This window comes from Hyla sarda, chromosome 7 (genome assembly GCF_029499605.1).
Source record: "Hyla sarda isolate aHylSar1 chromosome 7, aHylSar1.hap1, whole genome shotgun sequence".
Lineage (NCBI taxonomy): Eukaryota > Metazoa > Chordata > Amphibia > Anura > Hylidae > Hyla > Hyla sarda.
Window position 1 is genome coordinate 56,047,337 of NC_079195.1, and position 15,169 is coordinate 56,062,505.

At 43.4% G+C, this 15,169-nt stretch overlaps 1 protein-coding gene across 3 annotated transcripts in view; it reads right to left on the minus strand.

Annotated features, from left to right (window-relative positions):
• The window catches only part of HMX2 (H6 family homeobox 2), a 41,013-nt gene that overhangs the window by 12,450 nt on the left and 13,394 nt on the right, over positions 1-15,169 (minus strand). The window contains exon 1 of one of the 3 annotated variants that reach the window (XM_056530055.1): positions 3,156-3,180. The exons of 1 other annotated variant lie outside the window; for it this stretch is intronic. Coding sequence is in view for 1 of the 2 variants with exons in the window: in XM_056530054.1 (XP_056386029.1) it covers positions 2,908-2,939 (32 nt within the window). In the remaining variant the exon portion in view is untranslated. Of the gene's footprint in view, positions 1-2,907; positions 2,979-3,155; positions 3,181-15,169 lie in introns of those variants that run through there. One more of the 3 variants, XM_056530054.1, reaches the window with a different exon arrangement.

Here is a 15,169-nt window from a genome sequence, read left to right on the forward strand (position 1 = left end):
ACTAATAAGCCCTTTGTACGATACTGTATGAGTTCTGTGTACTTATCTATCACTTCTTCCTATTATATTGTAAAGCTACTTTACTATAGGGTAGTGTTTCCCAACCAGGGTGCCAACAGTTGTTGCAAAACTACAAGTCCCAGCATGCCCGGACAGCCGAAGGCTGTCCGGGCATGCTGGGACTTGTAGTTTTGCAACAGCTGGTGAGACCCTGGTTGGAAAACAATGAGGGCATCCGATCTAATGCTTGGTGCAATGATTCCCACTTGTTGCATCCGCATCCCCTTCTTGGATAACTCTGGATCACCAGACATATGTGAACCTGGTCTTAAAGGGGTATTCCAGGAAAAACTTATATATATATATATATATATATATATATATACAGTGACCCCCCGACCTACGATGGCCCCGACATATGATGAAATCGACATACGATGCTTTTTTATGTCGGGGCCATCGCATTAAGTGCTATCCGGCAGCGCCAAATGCTTAAGCTGCTGCCGGATAGCAGCTTAATGTTCCCCGTGTGGTGCGGTAAGTATTACTTACCCCTCCACGATGCTCCAGGGTGCCCTCCGGGTCCAGCGCTGGTCTTCCGGTGTCTTCTCGGCCCTCTCCGATGACGTCAATACGCTGCTGCGCACGCCATCCAATAGGAATGGCGTACACAGCGAAGTAATGACGTCGCTACGCAGGCCCAGTAAGGCCTTGCGGAAGACAGAAGAGGACCGGAGAAGACAGAAGAGGACCGGAGAAGACAGAAGAGGACCGGAGAAGACAGAAGAGGACCGGAGAAGACAGAAGAGGACCGGAGAAGACAGCAGAGGACCGGAGAAGACAGAAGAGGACCGGAGAAGACAGAAGAGGACCGGAGAAGACAGAAGAGGACCGGAGAAGACAGAAGAGGACCGGAGAAGACAGAAGAGGACCGGAGAAGACAGCGGAGGACCGGAGAAGACAGCGGAGAGCCCAGCGGAGGCCCGGGATCACCATCGGGAGCGGCGGGGACACCATCTCGGGGACAGGTGAGTACAGCTTCCTATACTTTACATTGCACGAATCCCTCAACATACAATGGATTCGACAAACGATGGCTCGTTTGGAACGAATTACCATCGTATGTTGAGGGACCACTGTGTATATATATATATATATATATATATATATATATATGGTGTCCCAGTGCAGGTGCATTGTGTCAAGGTGTTGTAGGCCCTGTCGGATTGAGACCTCCAGTGTCCTGGGGGCTCCCCTGCAGGGACTCAACCATTTCTAATATGTATTTGCACTCTTATAACTTAGCAATCTGTTATTAGGTGTCTGTAGCTTTAAGTATGTTACCTAGCAACCTCATGCTTAGTCAGGGTATGTGAGAGTGGAGGACTGAGGGCTAGACTAAACTTTTGTGTAAGGTGTTATATTATGTTATTACTTGTATGTAACTTTATTGTAAATCCTAAAGGGGATAGAGACAACTCTATGATCCACAGCTGTCTGGCCAATGGGCTTTAGTTTAGCCTTCCCTTATAAGGGGTGGCATTTCCTGTGTGAAGGAGAGTAGAGGAGTTGAGAGGAGTTGTGTAGAGTTCAGAGTACAGAGTGGATGTCCGAGCAAGTTCAGAGGAGGTGAAGCTCCGGGAAAGCAGAGAGAATCCGCAGAGGAGTGAGAGCAAAGATGAGAGAGAGATAAGAAAAGCATGAAGTAACCCAAACTAATAGCAACCCTTTACTTCAGCCCTGATCAGAGAATTCCTAAAGGACAATTCATTATCTTCCGGCAAAAAGCCACAAATCTACCGACACTTCAGTAAGTGACTTTAATCTCAAGCCTAATATAGCGCAGACCTAAAACTCCTAGTCCGGCCGTAAGAGCCAAGCACATATGCAATATCAAGTCCAGGCACTACAAGCTGTGTGGTCCTCTAGAGACTGTCTGTTAAACCTTTGGGAGACTTTGGTTGAGCCCTGTGGAGATTGTACCACCTATCTTCAAGTTAGTAAAGCCTCTGGTAAACTGCAACCTAATGTGGAGTCAATTCTTTCCCTGCTAGCCTGTGGGGAGACGGAGTTCCCCGGACCTGTAGTACCCCGGGAGATACCAAGACTACAGTGGCGTCACGTGACATTAAGGGTTAATACCATCCGACCCTGGGTTCATAACCCCCCCCCCCCCCCCCCCCCAAGAACCAAGTAGCTAAGCCCAGCGTAGTGGCGGTCGCGGGTTTCACTCGTGGTTACCACATATATATATCAACTGGCTCCAGAAAGTTAATCATATTTGTAAATTACTTCTATTAAAAAATCTTAATCCTTTCCATAATTATCAGCTGCTGAAGTTGAGTTGTTGTCTTCTGTCTGGCAACAGTGCTCTCTGCTGACATCTCTGCTTGTCTCGGGAACTGCACAGAGTAGAAGAGGTTTGCTATGGGGATTTACTTCTAAACTGGGCGGTTCCCGAGACAGGCATCATCAGAGAGAACTTAGACAGAAAAGAACAACTCAACTTCAGAAGCTCATAAGTACTGAAGGGATGAAGATTTTTAAATAGAAGTAATTTACAAATCTGTTTAACTTTCTGGAGCCAGTTGATATTTAAAACTGGATAACAACTTTAAATGGGCACTGATAGAATAAAAGTAGTTTTGCAACAGCTGGAGGCACCATGGTTGGAAAACACTGGTTTAGTGTGTTGTTATATTAACTTCTCTGCCAGCAGGTGTCACTGTTCCGAGTAGCAATCTACGTGATGATGGTCCCAGTCAGTCTCCATAGAGGAAAAAAAAAAATTTGGGCTGACGGTTGTAAATGTTAGCAATGAAATGTAATGAAACTATATCATAAATACTGTAGAACAATAGTACAAATTCATTACTATATAGTTACATATGGGGAGGTTTAACAAACCTGTCCAGAGGAAAAGATGGTAAGTTGCCCATAGCAACCAATCAGATCGCTACTTTCAGTTTTGAAAAGGCCTCTGAAAAATGAAAGAAGCGATCTGATTGGTTGCTATGGGCAACTGGCATCACTCTTCCTCTACACATAAATCTCCCCCAATCTATATATATATATATATATTTATATATATATATATATATATATATATATATATATATATATATATATATATATAAAGAGAAGGCCTGACTCACCTAGATAGCAGAATTTTTTCACAGGTGTTGTTTTTAAGACAAAGATGAGGAATAAGAAAAGATTTTCCGAAATTCAACCCTTAAGTGGGTGAAAAAGGGGTTGAAAATGTATACAACTAGAGATAAAGAAACACGTGTTTTAACGTTTTCTAAAATTCCACCCCTGAAGGGATGAAACGGGGGTTCAAAGTTTGTATGAATTAACCCCTTGCCGCAGAACGCCGGTATACCCAGCGCTGTGGCACGGGAGAGTTATGAAGCGAGCTCAGGAGCTGAGCTCGCATCATACCCGCATGGTCCCGGCTGCTATTAGCAGCCAGGACCCGTGGCTAATGCCGGACATCGCCGTTCCGGCAGGTGTCCGGCATTAACTCTTTAGATGTGGCGATCAAAGTTGAAAGAATTTGGGTTGTCTGGATGCCCGTAGACTTTACCAAGAGTGGCCTCATTACTATAGGATCGTAAAAAGTAAATCTATGTTACCCCAAATTTAACTTGAGCAAAGCCGCAGGCAAAAGCTAGTAGTTCTTGAGGTTGAAAAAGGACAAGAGTCCATCAAATTCAACCTAAATCTCTATTGTGTCCCTATTGTGTTGGTCCAGAGGAAGTAAAAAATGATGCTGCTTTTGCGATTGTGGTAAAACAGGATTAACATGACTAGCGTAATTGGCATAATCGCTGTAAAACGCACCATTTTTACTGCAATTTCACTCATAACTGCAAAAAACGCACGTGTTACTTAGCTGAGGCCCCGTTAATTAGCTGCAGCGTGTAAATACAGCCTTATAAGGCTAAGGCCAATTGCACCATACTGGGGGGAGATTAGAATAATACTATATACTTTGACTTTTCACTAATATTATAGTTTTGATCCTTTTGGTTGACAGTCATTTCTCAAAATCTATGTTTTTTGTTTTTTTTTACAATAATGCCACTAAAATCACCACAAATGCCGAACTGCTTTTTTTGTTGTTGCAAAAATGCCACGGCCAAACCCTAAGGCTACGTTCATACAACAGAATTTTCGAGCGGACATGTCAATTCTTTCGGTGGAATTCACTAGGAAATGCATTGCCATCTATGCAGACGGCGCATTTCCGAGCGGTCTTAGTGCCGTAATGTTCTGCTGGCGCATGCTATATGCGGAATGTCCGCCTGTGTTTTCCGGTTGGACATTTTGCTAATATTCTGCTGTGTGAACATAGCCTAAGGCTCTTATCCCACCACATATTCATCAAGTCCAATCACCCAAGTATAATTTTGGCTTTTATTTAGGTGAATTTTCATCTGGGGTCATCTTAGCTTTGCAGACCTCTGCACTCTTCCATAAAGCAGGATCCTGTATATTATGTATATTACAAAGTGTGCTTTATTTTGCTTGTTTTTTAACATGGCAGTCTTGGTATGACGGATGCCACATAGGCGCCCATCATAGCTTTATAGCAGAGGTATCTGTCAACATTAGGGTTGCCACCTTTCTTGCAAAAAATTAATTACCGGCCATGCAAATTTGCATAATTAATTTTATATGTGTAACATCACAGGATACACATATGTGGGGGAAATGTTGTCCTATTCTGTCCCCTATAACTTTTTGATATTTCTCCTTATACTGGCCTGTATGAGGGCTCATTTTTTGCATCCTGATCTATAGTTTTTAACAGTACCATTTTTGTTTTGATGTGACTTCTTGATTGCTTTTTTTTAAATTAAATTCGGGAGTTGCAGTTCGTTACTAACTACAACTCCCAGCATGCCCTGATAAGCCTGTGGCTCAGCAGCTGGCGCAAACGAAAACTACAATTCCCAGCATGTTGGACTACATAGTAGTACATAGTATAGGTCAGTGTTTCCCAACCAGAGGTGCCTCCAGCTGTTACAAAACTATAACTCACAGCATGTTGGACTATATAGTAGTATATAGTATAGGTCAGTGCTTCCCAACCAACGGTCCCTCCAGCTGTTGCAAAACTACAACTCCCAGCATGCCCTGATAAGCCTGTGGCTCAGCTGCTGGCGCAAACGAAAACTACAGTTCCCAGCATGTTGGACTATATAGTAGTATATAGTATAGGTCAGTGTTTCCCAACCATGGGTGCCTCCAGCTGTTGCAAAACTACAACTCCCTGCATGTTGGACTATATAGTAGTATATAGTTTAGGTCAGTGCTTCCCAACCAGGGGTGCCTCCAGCTGTTACAAAACTATAACTCACAGCATGTTGGACTATATAGTAGTATATAGTATAGGTCAGTGCTTCCCAACCAGGGGTGACTCCAGCTGTTGCAAAACTACAACTCCCAGCATGCCCGGACAGCCAACGGCTGTCCGGGCATGCTGGGAGTTGTAGTTTTGCAACAGCTGGAGGGGCTCTGGTTGGGAAACATTGGTATAGTATATGGTGCAACATACTGGGAGTTGGAGGATTGGTTGGATAAATCCTGGCCATTGCATTACCGGTATTTTTTATATAAAAATACCGGCAGGGTGGCCAAAATACCGGCTGCGCCTGTAAAAATCCGGCCAGGTGGCAGCCCTAGTCGACATTTGACAGGGGCTAGATTGAAATATGGCAGAGCATATAGTGGCGATGTCAGATTCTAGTAATTTGGGCAGATTGTATATTAGAAATGTATAGACTAATAGGGTCTCCTTAGGTGGTCTTCATCGAACGTAAACATGTTTCGGTCCCTTTCTCTCCAGTTCATCACACTTCTCCAGTAAAATGTCTGGAGAAAACCATTGTCCTCGATGCCACTTGAGGTTCTTTTCTATCCCAATCAGTGTCTCCTTTCTATCTGGCTATATTTAGACCTCTCACCTTTCTCTCTATCAGGGTATGTCTGCCCCTTTGTTCCTCTCCCCAGGCCCCATGCCCCCTTCTCTCTGGCAGTGAAGAGGGGCAGGTGCAGCATAAAAAGACCTCCTCCTTCAGCACATTAACCTTCTCCGGGTCCGGCAGCATAGTCCAGACACATTACAAATGGTCAGCTTTAATCATGATGTCAGGTCATTAACCCTGGGAGACCCAGTCATTGAATAACTATTTGGGGCTCTATACCTCATCCGTCCAAGTGCATTTCCACATTCATTCACACATTCTGGAGTACGCTTGTGCCTCGGAGGCCCTCAAGTTGTTGAGCAATGAGGTTGCCAAGGAAATCCATTAAAATTAAGTTGTTAAATACAAAATATAGCAGGGGCTCTAGGACGCTTCCATCTGGCCAGGAACAATAAAATGTTCGGGGTCATGTATCTGTGGAGATGTTTGGATGACACCAGGTTTAGCGTTTTGTTGCCTATTAATCCGCACTGTATTGAACATGTCAGGGACACTTCATAAAAAGGCTTCAAACTGAACTGTATGAATACAGGCCACGTGCCCCCCACGGTCCTGGCTGTAGCTATATGGAGTAATATTGGTAAATGTGGTGCATGAGCAATCTGTCATATTGATGTACTTGCTCCATTGCTTTGACCGTACAACATTTGATACATAGGTAACTGCAGCCAGTTAATATTTTAGAACTTTATATCCCCATAAGATCATTTTGTAGCTTGAATCTATTCCTGAAAAATTGTAATGTCCAAGCTGGCTGCTCACATTCCTATGGATTACTGTCATTGCACCCCTTTTTTTGTGTGCATTTCATTCTAAAATATTGTACCAATAAGTACCAAAAATTCATAGAATTTACGACATGCATGGCTAGGACATAAAAAAAAATCAAATAGAATAATATTGCAATGTTCTGCCAATTTTATCATACTGATAGGTTCATTTGCAATTTAGATTGTGAGCCCCTATGGGGACAGGAAGCGATGACAATCTCTGTACAGTGCTGTGATATATGTTGGCGCTACTTAAATTAATAAAAAATTTATAAAAAGGTGTATGGCTAATCCAGAGAAACCTTGGCATAGAAATAGTGCCATACATTTAGCCAGTATAAGGCTGCATTCGCATCTCGTTTTTGCAATACGGTTGCCGTATCCCGTTTCTGTACAAAAAACGTATGTCTCCAAACCAGACCGAAACGTATGCAACCGTGCATGCCTCCTCGCGTTTTTAAACCATATATACGGTTTGAAAACGGATGTCCGTTTGCATACGTTTTAATACGTTTTCCTTGAAAAAAAAAGCGGATACGGTTTTATGTTTGTCAACATTTTAAATAAAGTTTTTTTTTATTGAATTTCCCATAAAAATTCAAAAAATAAAAATGAAAAACAGTATTGTGCTAGCCGGATGTAACCGTACGCACATACAGTTCAATGCGGTTACCATAGAACTCTATTTTAAAATAACCGTATACAGGTTGGATACAGTTTTTGACCGGGACCCAAAACCGTAGTAGACTACGGTTTGGTGTACCGTTAAAAACCGTATAAACCCGTAAATGATGCAAAACGTACACAACCTGATGCTACGGTTGACATACGGTTTACAATGAAATATCTATATATACAGCTTGCAATACGGTTCGATGCGTTTTTTTCAGTGAAACCGGATACGGCAACCATATTGCAAAAACGAGATGTGAATGCAGCCTAAGGTTGGGTTCTCTCAGTGTAAAATAAAAATAAAAAACAACAAACACACAGCAGTAAAATAGGTATAAAAAGTGACTTTTTTTTAAATCAAATAATGTATTCTATTAAAAATATATATATATTAAAATGCAGGATCATTTTAATTTTAGAATTTTTTGTTTTCATTTTACATTGTGTTAGCTCATCTAACAAGTTGACACCAATATTGTATTTGGACAGTCATTTGTCAAAAATCCATTAGGCCCCAAAAAACATCACAAATGCCGCACTGCTTCTTTTGTTGTTGAAAAATGCCACGAACAGATGTTGATGAAAGACAATAGTTATTTCTGAAACGCCAAACCCAAAGGCTATGTTCATATGACTGAATTTCTGAGCAGATATGTGTATTCTATCGGTAAAATCCATTGCCATCTATGCAAACGACGCATTTCCGAGCAGTCCTAGCGCAGTAATGTTCTGCTAGCGCATTTTATTTGCTGAATGTCCGCTCCTGTTTTCTGGGTGGACATTTAGCAAATATTCAGCTGTGTGAACATGTCCTAAGGCTCTTATCCCACCATGTACTCATCAACCCCATCACCCAATGGAGGCCTGAAGGTTAACAGCAATATTGCCCCCTCCCATAGACGTGCATTAAGGGGGCTTGGGCACCCGATACTTTGAATGAACGCTGGGTGCAGCAGAGAGATCGCCAGGACCCCCGCAATCAGACATCTTATCCTCTATCCTTTTGAAAGGGAATAAGATGTCTAGGGGTGGTACCCCTTTAAGGTGCCCATACACCCAAGACTAATGTTGGCCGAACTGGCGGGTTTAGCCAGCTTACTAAGTTAAATGGCAGTCTTTGACTTTCCCCCAGCAGATGATGTCGGTGGAAAGAAGTGTTGGGCGTGTTGGATTTTCACCCCCCGACCCTTTTGTTCTGGGAGGGATAAATTGGCATTAGAGCTGTCTGCCTGTTTCTTACTCTTGCCTCATAGACAACGCTAGAACATTCGGTCCTGCTGAGCGTTTATGTTTATAGTTGGAGGTCAGGATGATAGTTTTTGAAAATATATGGGCAACTTTAGGGTATGACCACATGGGCAGATCTTCTTCGAGTTTTCCACTGGGGGAAAGCTGTGGGTTTAGCTCCTGTGGATTTTTCCCACAGATAGTCCACAGCAACGGCTAAACCTACAGCTTTTTAAAGCAGAAAACTTGAAGAAGAAACGGGCGAATGAATGGACCCTAAGGCTGCAGGTTGTATTTTTAGCTTTGAAATCTCTGCAGCCGAAAATCTGTAGCAGATTATATTAATATCAATTGCCCTGTGAAAATTCTGCAGTGGAAAACCCGCTGTGGAAACTGGTGGGTAACTCGCCCGCATGAACGTACCCTAAGAGAGTATTAGCTCAGACTGGACAATCTAAAGGCCCTTTACCCAGGCTGATTAGTGGGTGAATAAGTTCTTCGGAACGCTCATTCCCAATAATTGCCCCATGTAGAAGGACCAGCAATGAGCTGACAAATGTGCAAATGTGATGTATGGGAGGGGCTGTCATAAATTTAATGGCTGCATGAAGGATACTGCAATCATTTGTGCGGCCCAGTCTGCACCTGGTTGAGTTGTGTGAAGCCTCTTTAAAGGGAACCAATCATCAAATTGTACCCAATATAACGCTTGGCAAAGCGTTATATAAGGTAAAATCTTTATTTTCACCATTCCTGGGGGACGCTCCTGCCCCCAGGGATGGTGAAGATATGAAGTTATAAACTAGTCACCGCCGCCGCCGTAAGCAGTCACCTGGGCGGGGAGCTCTTCTCCCCTACTCCCGTTCTTCGGCCGGGAGCGACGCCCCCTCAGCTTGATTGATGGGCCGCGTCGTCACTCTGCTCCGTCTGTTCAGTGAGCGGAACAATGACGCGGCCCATCAATAAAGCGGAGGGGGCGTCGCTGCCGGCCGAAGAACGGGAGTAGGGGAGAAGAGCTCCCCGCCCAGGTGACTACTTACGACGGCGGCGGTGACTAGTTTATAACTTCATATCTTCACCATCCCTGGGGGAAGGAGCATCCCCCGGGAATGGTGAAAATAAAGATTTTACCCTATATAACGCTTTGCGAAGCATTATATAGGGTAAAATCTGATGATTGGTTCCCTTTAAATGAGTTTTCATTTGTTTACAGGCATGGATAGGGGATAAGATGTCTGATCGCGGGGGTCTTGCCGCTAAAAGTATATTCACATTTGCAAAGGTTATCCCCAATCTATCGGTAAGGGCAGGGTTGGGGGCTGGCAGCTTGGAATTCCCATCCACCATGAGAATGGAGGAGAATTGTCTCCCCGGAATGAAGGTGAACAGAGGGCAAGTACCCAGCTATCGCTCAAATTATTCATTCTAAGAAAAAAATTGTCGCCATTTTGACAACTGTCAAATGTAATGTCATGGTACAATATTTCACCAATTTATAACAATGAAGACCGAAATGCAGATCTGTTTGGCAGCGCTGTAGCCTCAATTGTCTTATATTTAGGGAATATACCGTTGTATAACAGGAAATCTGTCTGTCAACAAATTAACACCAATGGTTATTTTCATGCATTTATTCAACGGCGTCCCAATATCCTGTGTAGCTGACATGAAAGGGTCGGTTTTCAACCAAACAGGGCTGTTGCACAGCAGGTGAAGCCCATATCAGCACATCTCCTCTCTATTGCCTGCAGGTATCAGACCAGTGAGTCTGACTTATTATGTGGATTGTGACAGTGCAGCCAGTGCAACTACGAATCACCTTTATCTATTGCGACAAATCCAAGATAAGTTGTGTAATAATTGGTGTGAGCGTGTTGTACGGACACACTGTCTACTTACAGGACTGTCTGCTAACACTGATCTTATAGACAGATAATGCTGGGCAGCAGGTCTCCCACTGATGTCTGTATAGATAATAAGAGAGGCTGTGTATAGATAAATAGGTAAGGCCAGACATCCACACACGGAGGCAGGCCCTCTGTATACACAAAATAGAAAATGCTACTTTTAAATAACCTTTAGGATCAATGACACAAGGTCTGCTTGAACCAGTTCAGACCCTTCGTGTGACTCTAATCTAACATGCTAACTAGTTTTCACCTGTCAATATGTGTTTCTACGTGAATCAGATTACTGGGGAAAAAAAGTCAGCCAATACATTAATGCTTCCTGGAGTAAGGGAGGCAGTGACGAAAGTGGTGCTTGGTGTCCAAAAAAATAAAGAAAAAAAAGGGAATACAGTAGAGAGGGCCAGTCAGAAATGGAATAAAAATTGGGGGGATCTGGGGTTTCTACAATTATATCTATTTTGGATAAAACCTCAACACAGAGATAAGGTTCTAGACCTCAACTAAAATTTTGCAACAGGAACTCTATCTACCATGTGCCCCATCAAGTAACAGGGACAGGGGTGACTGCTACCACTGCCCTCTGTGTACCACACCCCTGCCACACTAGCAAAAGAAGCTTAGAATGGTATCGGGAAATGGCAAGATGTCTACGCTGAACATTAGTATATAGCCAGTGTGATGGCCCAGTACCCAAGGAGAATTGGGTATAGGCTGCCCTCTTCTTTATGGGCCACATAGCAATGGTATGGTCCACCCTACTGTGGGTAACTGTTAGGGCATAGTATATAGCTACAGATACATCTCCAGGACAATGAGTTTTTGGTATTTTCAAACAAATATACATATAAATATACATAAACATATATAATATACAACCCTATTACTACAAAGAGAAACAAGATGGAGAGGAGAATGAAGAGCTGTGCCTCCATATATATTACATCTCTGGAAAGCTCCATTGTAATCTCCTGGGGGGAGAGGATGAGCTCCTGGAATCAGATACCAATTGTTATTCTATCAAGGAACCAGCACCAGGAGAAACTTGAGTTGTGTACTTCTTCCACATGCATGTTAAGTTGTCATAAGGACTTTACAATTTACCAAAGTACTCTAATTCTTATTCAGCCTCATTCAGCCACCGGCTACAAAGCAGGCCATTGAGTAAAGTAACATCAAGTAAGCAAAGAGTTAATTCTAAAAAATACTAAAATTCTTGGAAATATTTCTTGGGTTCCGCTTTGATGCAGTCGTAAAGAATTCTGATTGGTCATCTCTTAGTTATATCTGTTTCTGGGGCAGCTGGATGAAAGCCAATATGGCTGACATTACATCTACCAGGCAGATTTACCATTGCAAATGATAGAAAAGGTAAGTGACAAGTGATCTGTAAGAACAGCTACATATGTGGTTGTTAATATGGGAATAGACAGATTGGTGAATAGATAGACTGATGTGCACATTGAGAGGCCAGGTAGGTGGTGGTGAGAGGGAGGTTATTATTTGTATACACTACTTTGCTGCTGTCATCTCATGTTGAATAGAGCGGTCCTATGGGGAGCAATTTTTATGCAAGAACCCAGTCTGTGACTATCTGTTGGTCTAAGAGTTGGTAGCATGTATGTTTTTACATTCACAGCCGAAGGGGTTGGGAGCAACTAAAAAGTAGTAGAGGCAGGCGTAGTGCAAGGATTTTTGCCACCCTATCCAAAAGCTAACTTTGCCGCCCCTTGACCCTGCCCATTGGCTCCTCCCTTTGACATGCCCCACCTTACTACTGGGGGGACACACTGTAAGAAACCCCCTCCACATGTAATTACTTTATTACTGGGGTGACACACTGTAACAAACCTCCTCCTCATGTAATCTCCTTACTACTGGGGTGACACACTGTAACAAACCTCCTCATACAATCTCCTTACTACTGGAGCGACACACTGTAACAAACCTCCTCCTCATGTAATCACCTTGCTACTGGGGTGACACACTGTAACAAACCTCCTCCTCATGTAATCTCCTTACTACTGGGGGGATACACTGTAACAAACCTCCTCCCCATGTAATCTCCTTACTACTGGGGTGACACACTGAAACAAACCTCCTCCTCGGGTGGCAGGGTTTTGCTGGATGGGTGGGTGCTTCAGATGCTGGCTTACATTATTGCTGCAGGCAGAGTGGTGCCCCCATCTAGAGTGCGCTCTTGGCGGCTGCCTATTATGCCTATAGGCAGAGACGGCCCTGTCTAGAGGCGCAGAGCAGAAAAATATGAAGTCACTTCTTAAACCCTGTAAGTAACTTTAAGGCAAGACAAGCCAATGATTCGGGATAGCCTTATTAAAGGGGTACTCCGGTGAAAACCTTTTTTCCTTTAAATCAACTGGTGGCAGAAAGTTAAACATATTTGTAAATTACTTCTATTGAAAAATCTTAATCCTTCCAGTACTTATTAGCTGCTGAATGCTACAGAGGAAATTCCTTTCTTTTTGGAACACTGATGACATCACGAGCACAGTGCTCTCTGCTGACATCTCTGTCCATTTTAGCAACCATGCATAGCAGATGTATTCTAAGGGCAGCATGGTGGCTCAGTGGTTAGCACTGCTGCCTTGCAGTGCTGGGGACTTGGGTTCAAATCCCACTAAGGACAACAATAAATAAAGCGTTATTATTGTTATAATAACGTCAGCAGAGAGCACTGTGCTTGTGATGTCATCAGAGAGCATTCCAAAAAGAAAAGAATTTCCTCTGTAGTTTTCAGCAGCTAATAAGTACAGGAAGGATTAAGATTTTTTTTAATAGATGTAATTTACAAATATGTTTAACTTTCTGCCACCAGTTGATTTAAAAGAAAAAAGGTTTTACCGGAGTACCCCTTTAAAGGGCCACACTGGCAAAAGAAAGACTGGCAAGAGATGGCAGACACTCTGGGAGCAAACCAAACCTAGGTGGACCACTAGAGTAAAGCCTGGTCCCCAGCTCTGGTGGAGAAAACCCTTTAAAAAAAAAGGACTGCAAAGTTGGAACTGATAGAAACTACTTTGTCTTTTAGTGTATTCTGCTATGTTAAAACTTACGGTGCCTCTCTGTTTGTTTGGAACCATCAAGAGTGTGTGTCTCCAAGGAGGAAAATAAAGTCCACTGTTGATCATTACGCTCTGCCACTATTCCTGAGCAGCCCATACACATTAAATGCATTTTGACTAAACCCCCTACCCCTCCATCCTGACCTCCCCCCTATGGCAGATGTCAAAGAAGATGTAGGCAATGGGATGTCAACCTGTCAGATTCTTTTGTACTTAAAGCGGTACTCCCCCCCTAGACATCTTATCCCCTATCCTTTGGAGATGTCTGAGGCGAGGGTCCTGCCACTGGGGACCCCCACGATCTCGGCTGCGGCTCCCCAGACATCCGGTGCATGGAGCAAACTTCGCTCCGTGCAGGATGACTGGCAATGCGGGGCGGGGGCTCGTGATGTCATAGCCCCACCACCTCATTGCAAGTCTATGGGAGGGGGAGTGACAGCCACCACGCCCCCTCCCATAGACTTGCATTGAGGGGGTGTGACATCACGAGCCTCCAGCACTGCACCCGACGCTCTAAACAAATGCTGGGTGCAGCAGGGAGATTGTGGGGGTCCCCAGCGGTGGGAGCCCCGTGTTCAGACATCTTATCTCCTATCCTTTGTCTAGGGGCAGAGTACCCCTTTAAGGCAGATACGCTGCCACCAGAAGAGTCAATGGCTTTCTCTTCTCTCCACATTCAGAACACATGCACATATATACATATAGACACATATGGCTGGAATGGGAGAGATAGCTGTTGGCCAAGTGAGCACTTACCCTACAACTATCTTATGTGTGTGGTTAGCGTTAGATGTTGGGAGCACACGGATTCATGACAGCCAATATGGCTGACTGATAACTTTAGAATTTTTCCAATTACAGATAAATATACATAGAATATAATATGGGTTAACCATCTAAATGAACATGGAGTTAGTGTTGTCCATAGCAACGACTAGGATTCCATATTTAGTTTCTTCCTGTACATGTAATTTTTGCGTTGATGTCACCGACAACAATAGGTGTAATTAAATGACTGTCCTATGGGCAATGACAGAATAAAACCAATTCAGCAGATGTCCGGCCCTGTATCTCAGCTGTCAAGATAAGGTGTTAAACTAATTAAATGTGCGATAACGTCTTTGTATCAATTACTTGTCAATCCAGCGGCGGCTATTATAATACCCAGAGAAGAAGAAGTGCTGCAGGAATACAGAAGAGCACCCAGGAAAGGGAAGCCGTGTGGGCTACTATTAACCCCTGGGGTTCAGTGAGCAAGTTCAATGTATCTATCATTCCAGAATTGAAAGAATATATCCATTTGGGGAAAATGGGAAGTTATTGGAAGAGGCGGGCACTATCGTATGTGTAAGAAATTAGTATTGAGATACAAAACCCTTAAAATTGACCCTACAAAGTAGGACACATGTGGAGATATACTAAACACATGCCCTCTTAATTCTAATGTTATGGGTGCAATTGCAACCACTAAATGCGCCCCTTTTTGTTATTAAAGGTGTACTCCGCTCCTAGAA